Genomic DNA, 24,054 nt, shown 5'->3' with positions numbered 1-24,054 from the left:
CACTCTCTTTTCTGAAATTAGTTTATGTAATCTGTATGTATGTTAATTTACTCTTTTGTAATGACTTATTACTAGTTTGTCAGGCTTAAGTACTCAGATACGTTACTCAAGTACATTACTGGAGTGTTGTGTTTACCAATGACATCTCCTTCCATGCCCTGCAATGTGATCCTTCTGTGTATGTAGCCCATGATTTACCAAACTTCTTACAGCAGGGGGGAAATTATTGCATTCCATCTTCATATTACAGGTGTTTGTTTGGTTTTGTTCTTTTTCAAACAGCCTCCTCTCTTATTTTTTTTCATTTATGTTCAAACTAGATTTAAAAAAATCTTGTCATATTTCTATTATTTTTTTCTTAAGTGTTGTGCTCATTGTATGCTATTTCAGTATTTTTAAAAATAATGCAGTATTTACTTTCACATTCAACCACTAAGACACAAAATGCCACCACACACACTTCTCCCCATGTTGTCAGTTATTGCTATCCTGTCACTGGAATCTCTGACAGCAAGAAAGTATTCACATATAAATTAAACTGCACACATTTCAGAAAAATGTGATTATACTTTTTACCAAAACCACCCCTGCCAGATAACTTGTCTACATCCGACAAGTATCTTTTATCTAAGAAATCTTTGTGTTCAGCTCACTCAAAAACCTTCTTTTTTCTTTTTTCTTTTTTTTTTTTTTCTTTCTTCCTTCCTTTTTCCTTTTACACTCAGGTTTTGGACCATTAGAAAGAATTAAAACAGATTAAGTGGTGCAGGTATTTCAGTCCTACCACTTCCCATGCTTTCCCCCCTCATTTGTATACACAGTCAGGTGCACGCAGAATGAGAAATGAAAAGCACTGACCAGGGTCACCTATGTGAATTGGTGCTCCATGGGCTTCTTTTAATTCAGACGTTGCTAGCACAGCTGCTCCCAACTTGCTTTCAGGAATAGGTCTCATTGTGACTACTAAGTTGCAGTGAAACATAGAAACGCTGTAGCAAGGCACAGACGTCTGGCAGTTCAAAAGAATCCAGTGTTAGCAGGAGTATTCAACACCACCTCTAAAATGTCAGAATAAATACAACTAAATCTTTGTGCTGCACTTGAGTTTAGAAAGGCTGCATTCTAATACTAATTTTAAATCCTTTTGAATAAAAAAAATTGGGATCCTGTATTTTTTTCTTTTAAGATTCCATCATTTAGCTCCATCACCTAGATCGCTAAAATTTTCAACTTAATGAATTCCTTGTTTTGGTGCACTCAGCAAGATGAGCTCAGTATGTTGAAAACTGTCTGAAAACAATGGTGTGTTCTCCCTACAGAAGGTGAAAAAGCTAATAGAAAATTATGGCACACCTACAAATTACTTAGACAGACTCCACCCTCTGTAGTTGAATACAGTGCCCCGTAACACACCAGGGTCAGCAGCTGCTGATGGTAGTACCAACTTGCACAGAAGCTGCATGACAGTTCCATACATACAAATAGTTCATGCCTCTACAAAGGCCCTAGGGAATTCATCGTCCTCACCAACTGAGGCTGAGGCACCTTTTCTACTTAGAAAGAAAGCAGGTCAGCTTTTTAGGAAAAAATGTCAGATTTCTGAGTTGCAGTTGAACATAAACAAGACATCCAGAGAGCTAGAGCTGTCGAGAAAATGTTCATTTAAAGCCTTTATAATGATAATAATAATCACACCTGTCACTGAAGAAACACATTGTGCAGTTCTTTACAGCATTAATGTGCTATAACTATAAAATTTTCCAAATTCTGAAATTCTAGAAGCAGATACATATTGTATTTTTTTTTTTCTTTAAGCTTGGTAGAAGGACTCACGTAGGAGATACACTTGCACCTTTCTTTTGACCAGGAGCATAGCATAGATTGTGTAACGATAACACTGAAAACAGCAATAACTTTTCTGCAGTAGCACAGCATCTGAACTAAATGAAAAAGGTATGCAGATGCATACTCCAATGTTCTTAGTATTAAGGGGTTTATTTACTGGAGCAAGAATTATTTTAAGATTTCTGTTACCATTAAAATGTACACCATAAACTTTTTGACCAGTGATAATTTTCACAGTCATAATTTTCAGTGCTATGGTAGACACCTCAAGTCTTTGGGAATATCATCTGGCCCAGAGCCTAGGTTTGTAGTAAATGTGCAGTTTAAAGGCTCTGCTGTCATAGGAAAAATCCAGAATGTGGCTGTCATGCAGAAGAAACCCCTGTTGTCATGGTTTATAAAAGGAATACTCCAACTGCAAACAGGAGCTGGTATGGAGAGCAGGACACACGTAAAGACATGGTCAGAACAGTGCATGGATCACTGGGTGAAACAGAGAGGGCAAACCAGAAGAGAAACCACAAGAAATGGCTGCCGCAGGAAATGGGGAAAGCTTTGTCATGAAAAATGAATAAAAAAGGAGATTGGCCTTACACTGAACTGAGGCTGGAAATATTTTACCCTATATTTTCATGTGCTCAGCACTAGCATATGCCTTAAGTTACTGTGTAGGTAAAGAAAAAAAGTTCTGATTTGAACAAAGCTATATGCACCTAATCTGAATATGGGCAAAGCTCACAGGCAAAATTACAACAAAGGTTATGTATGTGCATATACTTACTTTGTACATGCTTACATTACATTTTTGCTCAACGTTTCTGATAGGAATGCCAGCTTTTTGGACTGCTTTTTCAAGAGAGAAGCTGCAGCCTAAATAAAAAGTCACCATGTCCTTGAGTTGTTCAGAATACTCCTTAAGGCTTTTCAGTGATCCAGTACAAGCTCCATGCTCATATTTTCTGTACTGTCGGCAGTCAGTTCTAGTGAAATAAGAAGTTAGCACAGCTTTGTCACACTTTTTTAAAAACAAGGTGAATTGGTTGAATTGACATAAACCCAGTGTGAAACCACTCGATACAGCTGCTTTATCCATTTTGTTCATTCTGACTAAGAATGAAACAAACACAGGCAAAACCCACAGAACATATTTTTTCTGCACAAAACCAAGCTGGCAGACAGAACGTCAGAGTTTGAGACTTTTTAGGTTTTATAGGTAAAGGCCCCTTATGCATATCTTGTCTCAGGCTTTCAAAAATTAGGGAGCTGGTTTAAACCTTCTTTTTAGTGTTTACCATAGGAGTACATATTTCAAATTTCAGAGACTCTACAAATATCATGCAGACACCATGGCCATGTTTCTAGTAAATAAAAAAAATAAAACCCTGTTATTGAATTCTGGAAGCTCAGACTGCAAAATATTTTAAAATTACACAAAATTTCACCTTTGGATTAGAGAAATAACTTGTAATACTGACAATTATCATAATATGTGGCTCAAGAACAAGACAATCAGGCTGCTATACATGGTTTTCACTCAAAGGTATAACTCCAAGAAAAGAATGTTGTTCAAAATCTTCAACAGTGTAACCAGGCTGTTTCCTCAAATTCTCCTAATCACCACCAGCATTCACTTCAGAATATTGGCCAGCAGAGCTGGTCTGTAGTTACCTGATATCAGAATCACTACTCAGGGAAGGACATTTCCAGTCACCTGGTTGACTTCTGTACAGCAGTGGCAGGGGTCCATCGTTTGCACGGCAGAACTTCTCAAAGTCATCAGCCAGGGACTTGTGCAAAATCACAACATCGGCCCGTTCACAGCCTTAAATTGTGGAAGGTAGGAATGGCTGGTTATTAATTCAGCTTTTTGTTTGTGAAACAATAACTTTTCTGCATGAACTTCTTTAGATGGTTTATAAGAATTACCTGAAAGAAATTTTTGATTCAGAACTCTGTGATTAGATCAAACTTCTTGAAATGCTTTAAAAATCATAGCTAGGCCTACACTATATGTGAAGTCATTCACAGCTAAAACAGTTGGCAGACATAGGTAGTAGCAGAATATGAAGACATCATATCTAAGAAACATTTCTATTCATTTATATATAAACATAATTTCCTTTCTAACTGGGGACACTAGCATAGAGGAATATGCTTTATTTGCAAATGTTAACTCAGAGCCAAAGAAAGGCTATCACACACCACAATTATTTTTCACCACACCAAGATATAAATTAATCCAAAAGTAAACTCCTGGTATCTTGATGTTAGTAGCTTATTCTTTAAAATTTCTTGGCTACGGAATTTTAATGTAGGCTGCAATTAAACAGATATGATTACAGCTCAGGAATAAATGCTTGACTGTCCACTGAATCTCAGTCATTTCTAATTCAAGTTCTGATTTAATTTCTAATTAAAAAAAAAAACCAAACTAAAACAGAACTGCTTCACTTTCTTCACTTCAAAACAACTTTGATTTAAAAGGTTCTTGACTACTACTATGAAATAGCTTCTGAAGACATTAACATTTTTGCAATGAGTACCACTGAAGAAAGGTCCCATTGAACAAAAATTTATTTTCTTTACAGTAGTAGTTAATACCAATGCCATTTAAACTCTCTTGCATTGAAATATCAACTGTTCAAATAATGGGGGAAAGTCTGGACTACAACTGGTCTGGGGTGTATAAACCCAACAATTAACAATCCCTAAATTCTGTAGTGATTCTCTCTTGAAGAGTTATTACTGTCTGATATTAGGCAGGTGAGTAGGAGGCTGCACAGAAGCACTCACTTTCTTACATACTCCAGTAGTCTGTCATCAAAGAGGCAATAATTTGGTTAAAATCAATGAGCTGCCTTCAAAGGCTGTAGAAAATGAGCCAAATCTTACTCTTGACTAAAGCTAATGAAGACATCCAAAGAGCATTCTATTCCTGATGGAAAAATGCAAAGCAAAGGCTGAGGTAAGCATGCATTTGCATACTGAATTTGTCCACAAACTGCTCTCTTGGGAGTAGTCAGCACAAAAATTCATTTTATTACTAGCAAGAGTTACTAAATACAGAATGAGATTCTTGCTAAATACAGAAAAATATTTTTGCTAAATAAACATACTACATTAACCACTGAATAAAACATTAAGTTTGGTTACCCCTCAATTTCATTCCCTGCCATCCATGAGAAATCCACAGGCACTTTCTGCTTTGCTGGTTATATTGAGTTCTTAAAATTATGGGTTTAGTCAGGGCATTCAACTGGCAACACTGAATTTCACATACTAGTTAGAGATGAGAGGCTGAATCTTCAGGCAAATACTTGATAAACTCAGGAAGTTTCATTATAATACTTGGAGAACTTTATTGCTCCTCCTGATAGCTATCCTTACTTTTTGTATACAACCCATATCTCCTGATGGATTCACTTCCATTACAGAGCCATCATCATGAATGTATTCACAAGCAATGGAAGTGGAGCTGGATGTATTGACCAACCCAGGCATTAATTCAACACACTCATGTCCAAGTTCAGAGAAGTTTAGAAAGAGCTTTTAACTTCTATGGTGAATGACAATGGGGCAGTAAGAAAGAATTGGTAAACAACAACATAAGACAATTTGTTACAATGGTTCTTTTTGTATAATCAAAGTGTTTGATCATCAGCTTGTTTTGTATGTCAACAATACTTCTAAAATGTTAGAACTAATACATTTAAAACTACTGCAGCAATAAATTCACTTAAAAAATTTGGCTGGGGCAAACTGCAAATTATTGACATTATAAAATGTCTTCCATTAGTATTTTTCAACTTAGGAACTGATAGAAAAGAAAACCACAATTTCAAGACTCACTACAATTCTAAAATATGACCTTTAATGTATTTTATAGTAGTGCTACTATTGTACACACAGCTTTGTTGATCAGCTATTTGCCATGGTATTTTTGTTTACGTTATTTTTAAAGTTCATCAGAACAACGACAGACTTCTCTGCTTCTGTAAAAGTCCAGCTATGAAAGGCAAGACAGAAATCAATTTTCCAGAATGCATTCAGTTATCTGAGTATAAAACTAATTTTTCCCTCCCCCTTATAATTCCCAGCCTTGCTGACCCAGTAACCTTCACCTTTTGCAACAAATGAAGCAGAAAACCACTCCTGTAACAATATATCTCTAATTCTTCCCCAAAGCATATCTGATATGCTAAGTAAAGCAAGGTCTTTGTGTCATGGTGAAGAACATCTTACAAATGTGATAATAACATGCAAGAAAACCCAGATTTGGTTAAAGATTTTTCAAATATTTTCCACATCCATCATTTCTCAATGACAATTGGAAGCTGAGGGATGCGCTGCAGACACTGAAAACAAAGTCCACATACATTACTCAGGTAGGATGGTGTATTTCCTCTGATATATCTTTATGATTTAAAAAACAGAGTCAGGTGCTTACAATATGATTTCAAAACCACCCAAGAACATAACATTTTCTTCTGTTTTACTTTGGTGCTTTTGATATTTCTTCAATCCTTTACAAACAAAAACCACGTAGTTATGAATCTAAAATAGAATCACTTTGCATAGAGAGCTGTTAGGTTTACTTACCTTCTGCCATTCCAGAAGTATTACTAATACTGAGTCTGTTGCATCGAGTTATTCTTTTAAGCACATGGGGAAGGAAAGATTTCAACCCTCCTGTCAAAAGCATCTTTTCATCCTTAACAGAAAGAGAATTATAAATTTAAACACAAAGCGCCTTCCCCCCAGCATTTTAAATTCTGATTTTCTGGAGAACTTAGCTTACATTTCCTCCTTGTATTCCACCAAAGTTATTATCACTGGGAAATTCTAAGTTGTAGCTCAAAAGGGAGATCAAATTCAAAGGGTTATTTTACTGACATTCTATGACTATATGCAAACTGAATCTTTCAACAAACTAGCTGGAGACATGTACTTTAATATCTGGGGTAAAACACAAAATTTTGCTGCCCTAAAATGTAAGAAACATTTATTTCCTCCCTGATAAATACTAATTTTCTAGAGTATTCAGTTTTCCAAAAGTCATCGTAACTTTAAAATTGCAAAAGCAATTTTAAACAAAAAACAAGTGGACTAACCTACCAGGGTATAATCTATAATATTACTTCTCTGATCAAAATACTTCTAGGCAATTAGCAAGGCAGCCTTGTGTTAAAGAGAGAACTATATTCAGAAAGTGTCACTGTGATACATTTCACATGTATAATGGTTTTCAAATACTAATTATGCAGAAGTGAATACTCCTGTGGCTATTCTTCCATTGAGAAAGCACACATAGAGATGTTTAAGTCACTTGTCACACAATCTGGAGTAGGTACAGAAATAAGTTTCCTAATTACAATCAATATCTGCCTCTTTTTACTTTTACAGATTTAAAATGTCATTTTTCTGCAATCCAGACAAAGTTCACACAAAGCTTTTCTCTCAACCTCAATACTAATAACTAAAAAGGATTTATTACATCACTATTAGGAAAAAGTAAGAGTTAATGGCTAAAATAATAACTTGGCTGCATATGATTTTAACCTTGGTTACTTTTAGGTAAAGAAATTGAATTATCCTCCAATTAAATTACCAACCTCCAAGTTTTTCTTTAATTCAGAACAAGCCATTCTTGATGTCATTCAAAAGAAGTAATAAATATGAGAGAAGCTGGGCTGCTCTTTTTAAAAGAGTTACTGAATAGTTACTAAATTAATGTATAATGAGAGGTTATACCCTTCTAGCAAAAGTTAACTTTACTGTTAAAGGTCCACAGTTTTTTGTTCTGTAACAATGATAGTACAAAGTTTTACTCTCACAATTGGAGAGTGGAGTGGAATAGTGTGAAAATTTATACCTATGAGCAATCACTTTGTAATTAACTTGAAGAACAGTGATATATTGTGACTGAAATGATACTTTTATACTAGTCTGTCCAAAATTCCCAGAGTTTGCAGAGCTTCCCAGACTTTGCAGAGCTCTGAATGGTTAAATTTGGTGCACTGAAATTTAAAATAAACTTTGTCTCTATTCTTAATTCTGAAATCTTTATATAACATTGTCAGCCAAAAGAAAACAGTCTTTTTTTCTGAACTCCAACTTACTACTTTCTAGCTCTTCTTTGCTGCTTCTACATTATCACTCTGTATGCTGTACAAAAATAGTCCTCATTACAAAATCATGAACAATTCCAACCACATACTTTAAACATAACAAGAAGTTGGATATAGAGATGTTGCTGAGCACTAATTGAGACGTATAAGTATCAGTTTAAGATACCCTATTCTTACTGTAAAGAGAATTTCTAACACCAGTCTGGAATGGTTAATTCAAGAGATTTCAAACTAAATACAATGATCCTAATAAAACATTCCAAATGTGTTCATTAGATTCTTTCAGATAATTTTTCTTTATTTCTGAGGATCTTTAAAACCATCTAAATCATCTGTAGGATTGATGGCCTGCTACTGATGAACTACTAGTTTACTTGGACTTGAAAGACAGTCTGAAGTTCAGAAAATTAGTCTGGAACAAAAGCTATCTTTAGCTAAGTATTTTGTCACAAATGCCCTGTTCTGGTGTTGGGAAAGCCTGATTGTCCTCTCATAAAGTGTGTGCCCAGCAGCAGAAAGGAAAGTACCTAGGAGATTTTATCAGCAAACATTTAGGCCCCTAAAAGTTTCTGGTTCATATGACAGCAAGTGGCTAACAAGTTACAGGACTATGAATATCAGTAATGCTGAAATGTCAGCTGTAGGTACCATACAGAAGCACTTGGGCCTATTGCTCCTACTTGTGAATAAACATATACTACTGATGATGACTGGTTAGAAAGTGAATAATTTAAACATTAACTTTTTATAAGCACAGTGAGACAAGACTCACCTTCCTGTGGAGATTTTATATAGTAACAGGAAAAATTCAGTTTGATTAATGTTCTGAGTTTTAACTTTAGATCACTGTATTTGCTGTACAATATCTGTAATAGATTGTGCTGTTATTTTGTTTATTAGTTACTAAATTTGGATAGACAATAAAACCAGTGAGATGCTCACAGTAAAACCCAGCTTTTGCTATATGACTTGCCCACAAATAGTTGAAAATGCAGTATGCTAATTCTCTAAGCTAGGAGGCATAGTCAGGTTTAAATTCCCCAACCATCTCTAGAACTTCCTGAAAAATCCTTGCAGCTATCATGACCATGGCATGTTTGGAATGACTGGGGAAAATTATGGAGGTTATTAGGATCTTAAAGCATCTTTTTCATTTTTTCCCAACAGGATGCCTAATAAAGTGTACAGACTGACTTCATAGGGGCCTCAAGCAGCACTCTAGGTAAACAGTTTGAGATAGTGGTTAATCAGTTAGCAGGATCTGTGCCTTGGCAGAGGTTTCTCAATTCCTTTACTTGGTTCTGAGATAGTTTCAGATAGTGATAGTATCAGTTACCTCATGGTATGTTGGATCATGACACAAGACAACACGCAGGGTGTTAAAAAGGCCTTAAGAGAAGAGGCTGACAGAGCTTACAGGATGGCTGTTGTACCTGATGGCATGCTATGTGATGCCCCCCAAAAGAGCTACTAAGGTCTGGCTTTCCAGTGTGTTGTCTTTAATGAATGAGCATCTAAAGCAGACCAGATAGAATCCTGTGTAAACAGTGTTTGAGAATCAGGTCATTGACTGGCTGCATAATGACAAATTTCACACTTAAAGCACCCAGTCTGAAAAAAGACCTTGTTCTAAGTCACACTGCTCACATCAGACTTCCTGACTTTCAACACCAACAACCAATATAGGACACTTTCACAGCACTGAAGCATCGAGTTCATTCTTGAGGAACATTTTCTTAAACATCTGCTTCTACATTAGAAGCACAATAAACACTCTTCTTTTAGAGTTTTCATGAAGGTTCAATGTATTTTGTGTGTAGCTTGAGTTTTACATACTGAACTTAAATGGATAATTAATAAAATACATTGCTGTCTGAGACATTAAGATGACACTTACCTACTACTGATTTGAGGGCACTGCCATATCCTGAGCTGCACTTCCAGATCTTGACAAGGATGATGAAACTTCAGAGCTGGAAAGAGATGAAAATTATGTAGGGAGCTGTGTGATCATGCAGCGAGGACAGTTTAGCTTATGCCAGACCAGTAGTACAGAATAATGAATCAATTTGTCAGGAACAATATTGTATTGAAATGAAATGATATTAAAAATCTTTATAATATAAAGATTCAAGAAAATATAAATATTCAAGGAAAAAAACTCACTTTGCATCATAGTGGCAGTCAGGAAGTACAGTTTGATAAAAGTACAGTACAGTTTTGGTAAAAATTCTAAACAGATCTTGGGTCTGGCTTTAATAAGTAACATAAAACTGTTGACATCTTCATTCAGTAAATACTTGTGCAGCACCACTTCAGTGGAATTAAGCAGTTACCACTATCTGATTAATTTGGCCTAGATGACTTTCAAAACTTCTCATTACCAAGACAATAACCATTTCCAAGAAAGCCATATTTGGAGGGTGAATATTTTTTCATTAGAAATTATGATCCCTGGTTGCCATATGAAGCCCTAAGTCATTAACCATTTCTACATGCTGTTCTCAGAGCACTAGTTGAATACAGGTGACTGAGTGCAATGCTGAGCTGATCTTTGCTGAGATGATTGGAACAGGACTGCTTCTAAGCCTCATATTTGTAATTGATTGTAAAGAAAATGCTCTACTTTCCCCAAATTCCACAACTCATGCAAGGAAAAAAGCATGTTGAGAAGAAGGCATGAAGCAAGAAAAATGTAGTTCCAGTCAAGATTTAAAGAAGGGGTTGCCCTGCGTTTCAGATTACTTGCATGACAGACAGAGTAGCCTCTTTGCATTTTCCAGGCTATTCCTTATTTTCTTCCTCTTTTTCTACAGTGTGCCTTTATCTCTGCATCTTTTCCCCCCTGAGCTCAGAGCCCTATCTCCATAACTCCAAGCTGGGCTGACCTTCATAGCACTTGCTTCCTTGGATTGTCTGACTGCATTCTCTCGTTTAAATGCCTTCTCTCCTCTCACTGGCTCTTTTTAATTCATATAGTTGATGTATTTCTCAGTTGTACCTTAACATCTCAATTTTTAATCTTAAACAAGCTTTTTCTGTTCCTATTGTGAGACAAAATAGTCTAACATCAGAACTCATAATACACAATAAATTCACAAATGTTTTCCCAGACTTAGATTTAAGATTTAGACTCCTCTGACCCCACCTATACTCATAGGTGAATATATATCTATATATCCCTTTTAATATTACAGACAGGCTTGGCTTAAGCATAGTTTTTCTATTCTTAATCTTTCTATTTCATTTTTCTATTTCATTCTTAATTTCTGACAGTGGAACCACCAACCACCTTACAAAGTTATAATATATCTTACAAGCTACAGTTTATGAAGTGTTTTTGCAATTTGCAGAACAAAAGCTCTTTATGGAAAAAGAAGTAAGACCAGTATGTGAAACATTTTCTATTATCTTAGAGCTTTCAAAATGAAAAAGTGAATCTGTAAATTTTGCAGATATTTAAACACGACCATAGATTCTTTACAGGCCCACACTGTAAATTATTCATCATCCAAGAAAATGGAAAAATGTCATTTAAGTGTCAGAGAGATTACAGTTTGAGATGCAGTGGGTGGGTCCATACTGCTGTGCTAAACCACACCAGATAAATCCAAATCCAGAAATTATGTAATAACACAAAGGATTAAAACATTCTTCAGAAGTGTCAGTGTGACTACTTTGCCTTCACACATATCAAGTGAATTAATGAAATAGAAGAAACAGCATTTCTGGGGTTTCAAAAATGCAATACATGAGAATACACAGCCTGTAAAAAGTATGGGTGGTAAGGGTAATAAACAGGTTTGAGCACTGCAAAGTAGTTAACACCAATTTCTGGTGTTATGAATTATAGGTCTGTTTCTCCAGTGGCATTGATAGACTAGTAAGAATATGGTTTAATGCAACATAATCTAGAGCCCAAAGACTCTTACAAAACATAACCTTGCATTGCTCATATCACTTTTGTCCTATTTTCAGTTAAAAGTTTGATAATAAGAATGGGTGGTGGCATGTACAGGATCATGGGCCAAAAAAGTGCAAGGGTCACTACTTAAAACTGCTGGGCAGGGTTTTTAGATATTGTCACACAGATACCTTACCCAGAGCTACTGCTGCACAAACAGGAACAGCAGAGTAACCTGAAACATGAGCCAGCCCATGGGCTGCCTTTACCAATACATAATGGAAAGTAATCTAAACTAATTATAATCTAACAAACACTTTGTGTACTTTGCCTTGCCCTAGTATGAATATACTTACAGAGGCTTGTTCACGTAAACACACTTTAAATGACCTGCTGTTTAATCATCAAGCTGATTTGAAATTCTGCCAACAGACTTCTGTGAAAAGCACAAGCTTCTCTGAAAATTTAGTGCATTTTATTTTCCAATAGGATCTCTCAGTTCCACTTGTGATCTTTTATTTGAAGAATCAATTAATGATCCTTTTTCTTCCCATCTGCCATGAATCATTTCAAAGCACAGAAGATCTTTGTGTATCAATCCAAAAGGGGAGTGTGTTGCGTATTTTCAGACAGTAGCTCATCCAGCAAATTATTATTTAACTTTAGATTTGAAACATAGGATATTTGTGTTTGAAGTTTATGCACCTCTAAATGAGGGCTGCAAATAGAAATTTAAATTAGCTTCCATTAGTGTTCTGTCTGCTGCTTAAAGCAGCCAGCCTATGCTTGAGATCCTGCAGATTATGTCAGGATGAGAAATTGACAGGATCAATATGTCTTAGATGCAATCTTGTTTATTTGCAAAAAAAAGCAACACAACATCTAGTTTCTCTCAGTATATTAAGAACAAATAACAGAAAGCAATTACCAGTTTCAAAGCAGCCATTTCAGACAGCACCATATGCTGCTGCAACCACTGCATTGGTGTAACTTCACACTCAGCTTCTGCTCCGGGACCACACAAATTGTTTCTCAGGTGGAAAAATATGGGCAGAGACTAGAGAATAGTTCACATAGGGCCCTGCTCTTGCATGGGCACAACCTATGCAAGGTCCCAGTTATTCAGGCTTTTTTATCCTACAAAGGATGAACCCTCATGACCTCACACACCCTTCCAACCCCTTGGGTCATATCCTAATACCCACTTTCCTGCCTCATCACCTTACAAATACATACGACCAACAAGTTTTAGAACAGCCACCACACTTACATGAACCTTTGGCAAGATGCAGTACACACCTAAGAGGAGACTAACAAATTCACCAAGATTTAAAACTGCAACATTCATGCCTTGGACTTTGCTGACAGGAATACTCACCAGTAGCAAGAAGAGACTGCAAATGATCCACCGAAGGTTGTTTTCATATAAGATGACAAGAGTCACTTATTCAACTTCAAGAACTTGAAAAAAACATGAGGGCATGAGGATGGTATTTAAATACTGTTTTCCAATCTATGCTGAGCTACAGATTTTAAGAGTTGCTCCACAATTTTTTGGGCTGGGTCCAGGTATCTTGGCCTCTTCTGGCACCAAGACAGCGCAAGAATACAGGGGGACCTTGCTGCAGACCAGCAGTGCCAGCCTCTCCCACGCCCCTGTGGCAGCACTGGCCAGCTAACACTGCACACAGCAAAGGCGATGGGCGTTGGCTGGACAAAAACTCCTAAAGTGAGGAAAATTTTTCTTTCCACTCTTTCACTCAGAAGGAAAAAAAGTGGAAGTCCATAGGACAAAGTACAATGACTTGTACTGCTTTGTTGGCAAGGCAGCAGCCACAGGTGCTTGTTTTGATAAGAACATATGTCACCACCTAGGTTACACCCAGTCACATCATGCATGGTCACAGGACTGATGGGGTGCTCATTCCTACCAAGGAATTCCATCTGAAGGTAAGCAGATAAGTGATGTTCTGCTACCTACACATCATAAGAATAGAACCATGCTCCCAAAAAATGTGCCATGCTCTTGCTGTCAGGTCTTTCAGGCTACCTCCAGGATTATGCCATTCCTTTTTTGTTCACCTGTCTGCCAGCAGGTGCTGTCACTGCACCCACCACTGCTCACCAAGCAATTCTCCTCAGCAATGGTCACTAAAATTATTCCAGCCCATGTGTTTACACAAAGTGAGTGTCTTGAGATGTGGGTGTCTCAGCAGGCTGTGTGTGGGGAACTTCCAGTGAATTGAACCTCTCCAAACTACCAAGAACAAATATCTCTGTCTCCACACATACCTGTGATGAAGAGATATTAACTTTCATCATTCCACTGCTTCCTTCAACCCCTAGACCAAGAAGTACTCGGAACAGCTCAAAAGGACAGAGCATCATTACCCTGACAAACCTCCAGGCTGAAGTAGTGCTATATGGATGATCAGATATGTGGCAGGATCTCCAAGAATACCTCACTGCAACTTTCAGGAGTAAGTACAGGTAAATTGCTGATAGCAACTATACTATGTGATAGCAAATGGTCTGCATTTGGACTGCTATTTTGTCTTGGAGCATCCACACTGCCCCCCCGTAATAAATGTTAATTTCCATCAAGGATACCTGGACAGCTCTGTTCTGCAGCATCCATTCTAACCTGAAGGATTCCAAGTTACAGACAAATTATGGCTGCATTACTATGCTTTCATTAATGCATACCTGAAAACTGTGGTATTATGTGGTGACTATAGTTGCCATGATGATCTGGAAACTGCCCTCAGCGGTCTGTTTGGTGCAGCCAGGCACCTGCAAACACATTTGTCCTCTATCTGCAAGAGCTCAGGGTGTGTTTGACCAACACTTAGTACAGCAAGACAATGAGAAGGAATAGCAATGAGCAGTGCTATGAGTAATTAGACATATACTCTAAGGCTGACAATACCACAGTCCTTTTGGAGAAGAGAGTGCTGCTTTGTCACTAGTGAAGATGCCCAAGCTCTGAAAACCACAGATATTACATACTTATTTGGTAGACTGCATCACAGACTCCATAAACAATCAATGATAATCATCACCATTCCTAAACTTGTGAACAAGAATGAGTAGAATGAATGAGTTATAATCCTGAACAGTCAAAGCTCCTTCTGGTGGGCTTGAATGAAGATCTTGACATCATTCCTAACTCTTCTTCCCAGCCCATACAGAGAAAGTATGAAACTCTACAGCATGTGAACCTTTGCAGACCTCAGCTGCGCAGTAATGTGACTGATGGAAGACCTGGATGATGTGGCAGCTCAACCAAGCTACACTAACCTGATTGCCCAGTCATCCGCAGGAACCAGGAACAAACAAATTTCATAGGCAAGTGGCAGCCATGATGACCATGAGAAGAGACCTTCTGCAAGCGGTATGTTGGTGCTGCAGAGTGTCAACAGTTGCCCTCACCATTTCTGAACTGAAAACAGTCATTCAAGACGAGTATATGATGTAATTACACTGGGCCATTGTCCTCATCCACCACAGCAACCCTTGGCAAAGCAGAGAATGTTACGCCATAGCTGGAGGCTGCCATAGTGCCTAATGCATAGGAGAAAGGTGGGCTTGCACTGAAGCATTGTGTTCTGAAAAGAAAGTTCTCAATTACCTTACTTTTAAGGGCCTGAAAGGATACAGGCCCTTATTCAACTGTCCTGGGCAGCCTGATCCCACAGCATGTGGGTGTTCCTGATGCAGTCACTCAGTCATGGCACCCTCGGGCCATCACCACTGGTGGCAGCAGCACCATGGCTGGGCAGCAAGTGCAAGGGAGTGTGACAGCTACAGCGACAAATGCAACAAGGGAGCAGCTCAGGAGCTCTGCTCTGCTGTTGGGCCTCATGAAGAACTTCACATCTAAGTTCCTGGTGACAGATTAGATCAGGTATCGGTTGACTAAACGCTCTCACTCTGTAGCTATTCAGTGCCTTACACAATTATGTACAATCCACCACTGTGTCCAGTGCAGTTACAGCAGGCAGACTGAACATCTCAAACAATGTGCTCATGAGCAGTATCAGCAAAGAGCTCAAGATGTTGAAAAAATGCAGCTACCTTTCTAGCTCAAAGAGTTAATCCTGAACTTTTACTGCTCTTCCCTATGTTCCATGAATAGAGTAAGATCTGTACACGTATCACCCTCAGATCTTTTATCACCATTAAAACTTTCTTTTAAAAAGCAGTTTGGTGTTAAAAGAGATGACTCATAATGCTGCAGCACCACTTAGCTGGCTTGAAAGGGGTGCTGATGTCATAATTTTGATTTTCATTACCAAAGAATATGAAGGTAAGGGCTGAAAATGTTTTACACTTCTATCAAATCATTTTATATTTTAAAGATATAAATAAGCTAAAGTGATTGATATCTTGGTGTGCTCTCATTCAAAAATTGAGCCTATATTTTGTATAGAAGCAACACAAAAGTTTAAGCTTTTACTATTATTATTATTTTTAGAATTTTGTTCCCAGATATAGTAGATGTAAATATACCTAAAACCTTACTACAGAGCTTATAGTTTAAGGACTCAAACCTCTAGTACTTCTCTTAATGTAAGTAAAAGAGATAAGCAGATAATTAGTCCCATTGAGCTCATGGACAGATGAAGTGCTTAAACATTTGCTGTATTGTACTTCAGCTGAATACATGTTTGCATACCAGCCATATCCTATATGCAGACCTATCTAAAGAAAGACATGAAAGTAAGAAAGACAGAAAAGTAAGCATAAAGACAGAAAAAATATATAAGCAATACACTTGCTTTTTATAAACACCTATGTGAAACAAGCTAACAACCTTGATATAAGTTATAACTAGTACTGATGAACCACAGTTCAGAAATAAGGTTTAGCTCTGTTTTTGTCTGCTTAGCAACCATTGATCCTTTTTCCTGGTTTCTGTACACATGCCAGATAGGAAATTGTAATAACATACCTTAAAATTCCATATCCAACATTTGGAATTTGATAGGACAAAGGGTTATATCTTTAAACTGAAGGAGGTTAGGGTCAGGTTAGATACTGAGAAGAAATTCTCTCCTGGGAGGGTGGTGAAGCACTGACCCAGGCTGCCCATCTCTGGAAGTGCTCAAGGACAGTTTGAAAGGGACTTTGGGAAACTTGGTCCAGCGGAAGTTGTCCCTACCCATGGAAGAGGGATTGGAACTAGATGATTTCCCAGGTCCATTCCAACCCAAACCATTCTCTGATATTCCTATTTAGGAGGCTCTTTTAAAGAGTCCATTTTTGTTCTTGGACTTTTTTCACATATCTTATTATATATCCTAAGTATGGGGAGTGTGCTAAGTTTCAGTTTATTTTATTTTTAAATGAGAAAAGACTCTTGGCTTGTTTGAGCATTACTTTTTGATCTGGCTGAATTTTCCTCCTCCTCTGAAATGAATTTTCAATTGACATTACATCATAGAGACTGAATAGTTTCATGGTACAGTTAATATATACATAAAGGCCAAATAATTCAATATATTATTAAAACAATATTCTTCAGAGGATAGAATTACATCTAGCCCAGTAACCTAACTTTGATAGGGATCAATAATGCACATCCTAAGGAAGAGCTCAAAAGCAGAGAAAACATTCACAAAACCTAGCTGGTTTATCCTTCCAGCATTTCATGACCTCTGGTTCAGAAACTCTGGAGCTAAGGGACATTTCTTTGTTTGTAGAAGTTAATGTAAAATCTGATATCTAAGTGGACTTTATCCCATATAACTGCATCTTGCAGCATTTCATATGGATTTCACCAGCTACCTCCTAAATTACTTTACTTGGAAAACTAGGCACAACTGCTAAGAATTTTGCATGGACTGTTTCATTAGGATTCCACTCTCAAAGACAATATATTTAAAAGTAACAAAACTGTCTTTGCATTAGAATGCAATCTACAAACATAGGCATTCCTTTGATCCTAATTCCATAAATATATTTCCTCTTGAGACAAGCATCTTACATGAGTCTTCCAGCAATTTTCAGCAGTATCTCCTCCCAAAGAAGGGTCAGACTACACAGTATATGCAGTGACAAAAGACAAGACAAATTAAAAGCACTCAGCAGCTTGCATTACTGTGCTCCAGGTCTAAATGTACAATTAAAATAAAGCATTCGCATTTGAAAAACAACTCTGAAAAGCTGTGGGGTTTGTTTCCAAAAGATTAGTGAAATGTGTGTGATTTTGATTGTGGAGGAAAGGGAGCAATGAGTTTGGTTCAAACCTAGACCTATTTAGGTAAATTCTCTTTTAATATAGTTAGTATAAAGACACATTTTTGGGACCACCTTGAATTTTGAAGATGGAGTATATGTAGGAACAGCATTTCTGGAGAGAAAAAAATAAACCTACAGAAGGGATAATTCTTCAGCTACTTGGAAATATAACTATCAGAAAAGCAGGGCAACCCCGACGAGGGGGAGAGAATGATGCATCTGACTCCATGGATATCAGAAGGCTAATTAATTACTTTATTATACTATATTATTCTATATTACATTACACTATATTACATTACATCTAAACTGAATCTGCACAAGCACCCAGCTCTACTCAGCTGCACAGAATCTCGTGACTGTCAGCTGACAGTCCTGACACACACATTAGCCCTGATAGGCCAAGGAAACAAACCACCACCACTTTGGGTAAACAATCTCCACATTGCATTCTACTTTGGCACAACACAGGAGCCGCAAATGAGATAAGAATTGTTTTGATCATTCTTTTCTCTGCTTCTCTCACTGCTTCTCTCATGTTCAGAGAATGTAAATTGTATAGAACATGGTGTATTTTGTCATACATTGCTGTACCCTAACTACCAGGAAGTATTTTTAATAATACTAAGATAATACTCTTTTAATAAGATAGAAGAACTGATTTGAATTTTATTCCTGATTTGAATACAGGACCAAGGTGTTTCTCATTACACATTGAAAAGAGAAGATTTTGATCAGTCAAAAGGAAGACTAACAGGCATCAGTTACTAGAAACGGCTGTGATTTCAGTCACACTGATGGAGCAGTAGGAGACTGGTATTAAAAAAAATAGTTACTACGACTAAAACATTTGAAGAGATGATGGCACCTAATGACTTTCAAACTCCATTCTCTACTGACAGGAATAGAGAAGATATCACACTTATAGATGGCTGATTTTGTACCTCATAGACACATACTTTTGATGAACAACCAATTTTTGACCTTTATAGTATTTATCAGCTTCAGTGAAAAAGTCATTTTCCCAGTTTACAGTTGTCTCCTAAGGGCTTTCATCATAGCACATTAATAAGAAATTTTGGGGGGCAGCTGTTTATTCTGAGTCTGCATCTTTCTGAGCATGAAGTCTGTATCTTGCCCAGCTATAGCAAGGGCTCTTCAGTATTATTTCATGGTGATGTAATCTCTCATCTGCACTGAACACTTGTCCTGTTGGTAAAGCTGTATGCTTTCAATTAGAGATCGAAACTTTTGCTGAAAATAGCCTTGATACCACCTATAAAACAACATTTAGAATCAATTCATTAGATCTTTTTGTAATAAATCAGAATACATTCGTGGCTTCTTTGAAACAACTTATGAATATTGGAAGTAATTTGATGGCTGGAATATTTATTGCATGAATATGTTGAGTTAATAGGTAGATGTAAGACAACCAAATAATCAGGAAAGACAAAATATAAGTTTCTCCAAAGTAAATACATGAGGATTTGCAATGAATATTCTACAAACAAGGGATGGTATGATTATTAAAATGAATAGGCAGACTTTCTTTAAATGTTTTGGTTTTATAGTTATTCTAGAAAAGGCTCTGGTTTAACATGAGTATATGACTTCTATATTAGTCATATTTAAGAATTCCAACAGGAATAAAGTTTACAAAACCAAACAGAACAACCAAATCCATAAGGCCAAACCAGATTAAATTATAGCCCAAAGCTTCAACTATCAAAGAGGATGCACTGTGAAGCTTCAACATAGAAGGGTAAAAGCAACAATAGGAAGAGACAGGTGATGATGTGAGAGACACTTAACGTCACCTTCAGCTGTGACAACAACATCCTTAACTCTGTAATTGAAGGCAAATGGATGTCACTGCTACCATAGCAGAGGCAGGGAGTGGGGGGAAGGCTGCTCTCCTGGGGTGTGTGGGTGGTGTGAAGGCATCTACTTCTGCAGACAAAGAGAGGCACTGGAAAGATTAGGCAACTGCTGTCTTAGAGGAGGCATGATTACTTTTACATGGCATATCCAAAGTCTGAAAGGGTACATAAAAGGCTACAGAAAACACAGGTATGGTCTGCCTTGAGACACAAGATTAAATAAGGGATTAACACTTGCTGTTTATCAAAGCAAGTGAGACTGATGATTTCCTCACAAATCCTCTCCATCTCCTCCTTAAATATCCATCAAAGGATAGTGTTCAGGGACTGCAGTGGGTTCCTGTCCAAACTCAAATGATTTATAGTTCTGTTGTTTTGGTACTTGTTATCCAAAAGTAATTATTTTATCTTATGCATAAACGAAACCAGTACCTCCACTAATCACAGTTTTCTAAAGAAAAATACTGTCACACAGTGGAACAGTTTAATCAACTTGTTATCTAAAGAAGCAGGAAAATAATGGCAAGCATCTCCCAACTCACTACTGCCAAAACCAAATTCTTGGGCGGGAAGATATTATAAGGCCACACATTATAGATACACGTTTCTGTGCTGGTGTGAGAGGCTGGAAGCATTGCTAGCTCAAAACCTTTCATGTGTGTGGAAGAGGCAGTCAGGCCTTTCCCTGGTGAGGCAGTGCCCTGCCCCATACACCCCCTGGGCCTTTATCCCAGCCCTGCAGCAGCCACCAATTCCCAACACACCGGAGGCAATGCTTCACACCTACCCCTGGAGCTCCCAGCCCTGCTCCTGAGTGGCCAAATGACCAAAGTCCCACCTGGGGGAAGGGCCCAGGAAGGCCAAGGGGTATTTGAGGCCAAACATGAGACAAGAATGTCTTGACCTTCTTCCTCTTGGAATTTCCATTAGTTGAATGAATACTGCTGGAACCCAGGAGTTGGTAGCTATATTTGTTGTTTTCAGTAGCTGTTATCTCTTTCTTCTGATTCCCTCTGGTTAGAATTCTGAGTAACTTAAAATTGAATGGGCTTTGAGTTTGCTAAGTTGGAGGGTAAAATTAATACTTTGACAAGTGACTTATGTTGACTGAATGCTGCTATAAACCTTTGTCAAAGTTCTTTGATTTTCTAGAGTTGCCAGTAAAGTTTTCTTTGTTGATTTCTTGAGAATATCTTATCAGTATTTCTCCCATGAATCTAACTCAAAGTACCTGAACAACTGTAGGCCCTGTTAAAAGTCTCATCAAGCAACTTGTTTGGGGCCTTACAACCAGTTTTGGCTGGGGTAGAGTTAATTTTCTTCACAGTGGCTGGTATGGGGCTGTGTTTTGGATTTGACTGAACACAGTGGTGAAAATAGAGATGTTTTTGTTATTGCTGAGCAGGGCTTGCACAAAGCAAAGGCCTTTTTTGCTCTTCCTACTGCCACGCTGGCAAGGAAAGTAGAAGTGCATGGGAGGCTGGGGGCAGACACAGCAAGGGACAAGTGACCCAAACTGACCAAAGGGATACTCCCGACCTTACGGCACCATGTCCAGTATGTAAGGTGGGCGAAAGAAGGAGGAAGGCAGGACACATTTGAAATGACAGATTTCATCTTCCCAAGTCACCATTACTTGTGATGGGGTCTGCTCTAGTGGAGATGGCTGAACACCTGCCTGCCCATGGGAGGCAGTGAATTAATTCCTTATTTTGCTTTGCTCATGTGTGTGGCTTCTGCTTTCTCTATAAACCGTCTCTATCTCAACCTATGAGTTTTCCAGCTTTTACCTTTCCAATCCTCTCCCTGAACCTGCTGGTGGAGCAGTGAGTGAGCAGGTGGTTGGGCTTGGCTGGGGTTAAAGCAAGACAGTTAGAGAAGAAGTGATTTAATCAAAGTCATACACTACTCTGCATATCACAAGTAATTCTAAGAACCTGTAGCATTTGCCTCATCTGACTTCCAATTTGAAGATGCATCTCACTAGAACTGCAGGAAGGCAACACAGAGTTGAATGGGAAACAAATAATTTACAACAGTTTCTGTAATCAGTGCTTGGTCTGGAATAAAATCTGGTTGAATAGGAATGCGTTCTTTGAAAAATAGAGAGAGATGTGTTACTAGTATAAATCTTTATTAAAGCTCAAAAATGCTCGGGGGTGAGAGGGTTGAAATACCTCAGAGTTAATGGAGTTATTTACAATGTCAATAATCTGCATTGCTGTCATGCTCCCCATCAATACATGAAGAAGCAGTCACAACAGAAAAGTAAACTTGAATGTGACATGTCGTAAGGAGGAGGATGTCAAACCTCACTGTTAGCCAGGCTTAATAAATGACAGCCAAAGGAAAATTGCTTAATGGGGCACTTATTTGCATAGAAGTCTTTAACCCTTCAGAGAAAATGCAAATTCCAAGGAATTTACAAAAGGAGTGTAAAATGCCTTCTGACCAACTGGAGTTTGACATCCACTTCAAAGACTGTCACAGCAAACACTTTACATTAAGAAAGGAAAAAGATGTATTAAAACGGAGTGTTCTAACATTTAAATAATCTAGGTTTCCCACAGAAGTCCTCTACTGAAGAAAAATGAAAGAAATGAGGCTGTGCATGGATTATTGAAAACTCAAAGAACTCCAAGTGCCTGGTGCATAACCTCTACAGCAGATTATCTACTGTAAATATTTTACTGGATATTTTTAGGTAGTGAAGCTACTGCTTCATATTCTGGGTTTGCCTATGAAATAGGGACAGATGCAACAAAATCCTGGAAGAAATGAAAGGTAACAATTCTTCACACTCTTTGTAGCGAAATCATTATGGGTCATCAGATGACTAATATAGTACTTGAAACCGATGGGAGTTTTTGTATTTCTTCTGAGGAATTCTAAGTTCCTTTCAAAATCCAGGAGATACACCAAATGAGTTTGAAACATATTATCTTAATTTATCCATTTGTTTCCAGATTTTCTTTTCCATTATTTCAATTCCTGGAGCCATCTTACCTTCTTAAATTTCAAAGGATAGGCTCAAAATCAATAATCAGACAGCTTTTCTCAAGATAAAGGGAAAGGAACCTCTGTAATAATTGTTCACTTTATTAAACCTCTTTTTGCTCTGTGGTAATTTAACACACACAATACCTTTAAATACATCATTAGAAGAAAACTTGTGGAAATTAATTTATTATTTTTCATTTATGCTTTTCAAAAATTGTCCTTCCCCCTTCATTTTACGTGGCACTTCTTTTCACTCTTTTTCTGTAGGCTCTCTTTAAGAAATACAATGCACGGCTTTAAGTTCTGCCATTTAAACTTTTTCTTTCTCATGTTTATGCTTCCTTCTCTGGAGTAGGAAAACAGAACCATAACTTCTGCAACTATCAGAATGTACTAACAGTCTTCATGATGAGTTAAAAGTTTTAATTTCATCATCACTAGCTTTCAGATCACCTTGATTAACTTCTCCTTTCTAAAGTCACCTTCTCCAAAGTTGACAGTAAATTTTCAAAATAGTGAGAATTCACACACAGGACTTTGAGTTTACTCAGTGAGTATTACTGAGGTTTAATGACAACATTATGTAGAACAGTCCTCTGTGTTCCCTCCAACAAATCTGAAAAGAATTCAAACTATTGTGAGTGAGGATTAGGATTCAAAAGTCAATTATTTTTATTAAACAGGAATTCCATTTCTGCCTACCTTAAGAAGCTTTAGCAGTTCAAAAGGTGAAATAAACCCCTATTCCTGTTTCAATGGCTAGTGCTGCTTTCTTTCCCCTATGGACAGCATTCATTCATTTTCCTCTCCCTCATCAGAAACTGAGAGACATGATAATTTGTTTCCTCTCTTTTATAACCAGGTAGGCTTTTAGTAATTAAACTTTTGAAAGTGCCGCCTGTAATAATGGTAGTTGCTACTGTACAGTGACTGAAGAAAAAATAAGCAAATCACTTTTCAGTGAAGAAATTAATACTAACTGAAACAGGACCCTAGAAGCAGTAACACTTAAATGCACTCTTTCAAGAAATGATCCACTTCCTGACAGAGT

General features: G+C 37.5%; 1 protein-coding gene across 8 annotated transcripts in view; it reads right to left on the bottom strand.

The window, feature by feature from the left end:
* Window positions 1-24,054, bottom strand: part of DGLUCY (D-glutamate cyclase) — a 47,584-nt gene that overhangs the window by 19,023 nt on the left and 4,507 nt on the right. For 3 of the 8 annotated variants that reach the window (XM_038138156.1, XM_038138158.1, XM_038138159.1), the window contains exons 2-6: window positions 9,871-9,946; window positions 6,445-6,556; window positions 3,514-3,667; window positions 2,627-2,825; window positions 859-1,009 (exon numbers count right to left, since the gene is read on the bottom strand). In XM_038138156.1, coding sequence (XP_037994084.1) covers window positions 859-1,009; window positions 2,627-2,825; window positions 3,514-3,667; window positions 6,445-6,547 — 607 coding nt within the window. In that variant the 5' untranslated portion in view covers window positions 6,548-6,556; window positions 9,871-9,946. Of the gene's footprint in view, window positions 1-858; window positions 1,010-2,626; window positions 2,826-3,513; window positions 3,668-6,444; window positions 6,557-7,457; window positions 7,510-9,870; window positions 9,947-13,255; window positions 18,344-24,054 lie in introns of those variants that run through there. The other 5 variants (XM_038138155.1, XM_038138157.1, XM_038138154.1 and 2 more) reach the window with 3 other exon arrangements.

This window comes from Motacilla alba, chromosome 5 (genome assembly GCF_015832195.1).
Source record: "Motacilla alba alba isolate MOTALB_02 chromosome 5, Motacilla_alba_V1.0_pri, whole genome shotgun sequence".
NCBI lineage: Eukaryota > Metazoa > Chordata > Aves > Passeriformes > Motacillidae > Motacilla > Motacilla alba.
This window is presented reverse-complemented; position numbering and strand designations above follow the sequence as displayed.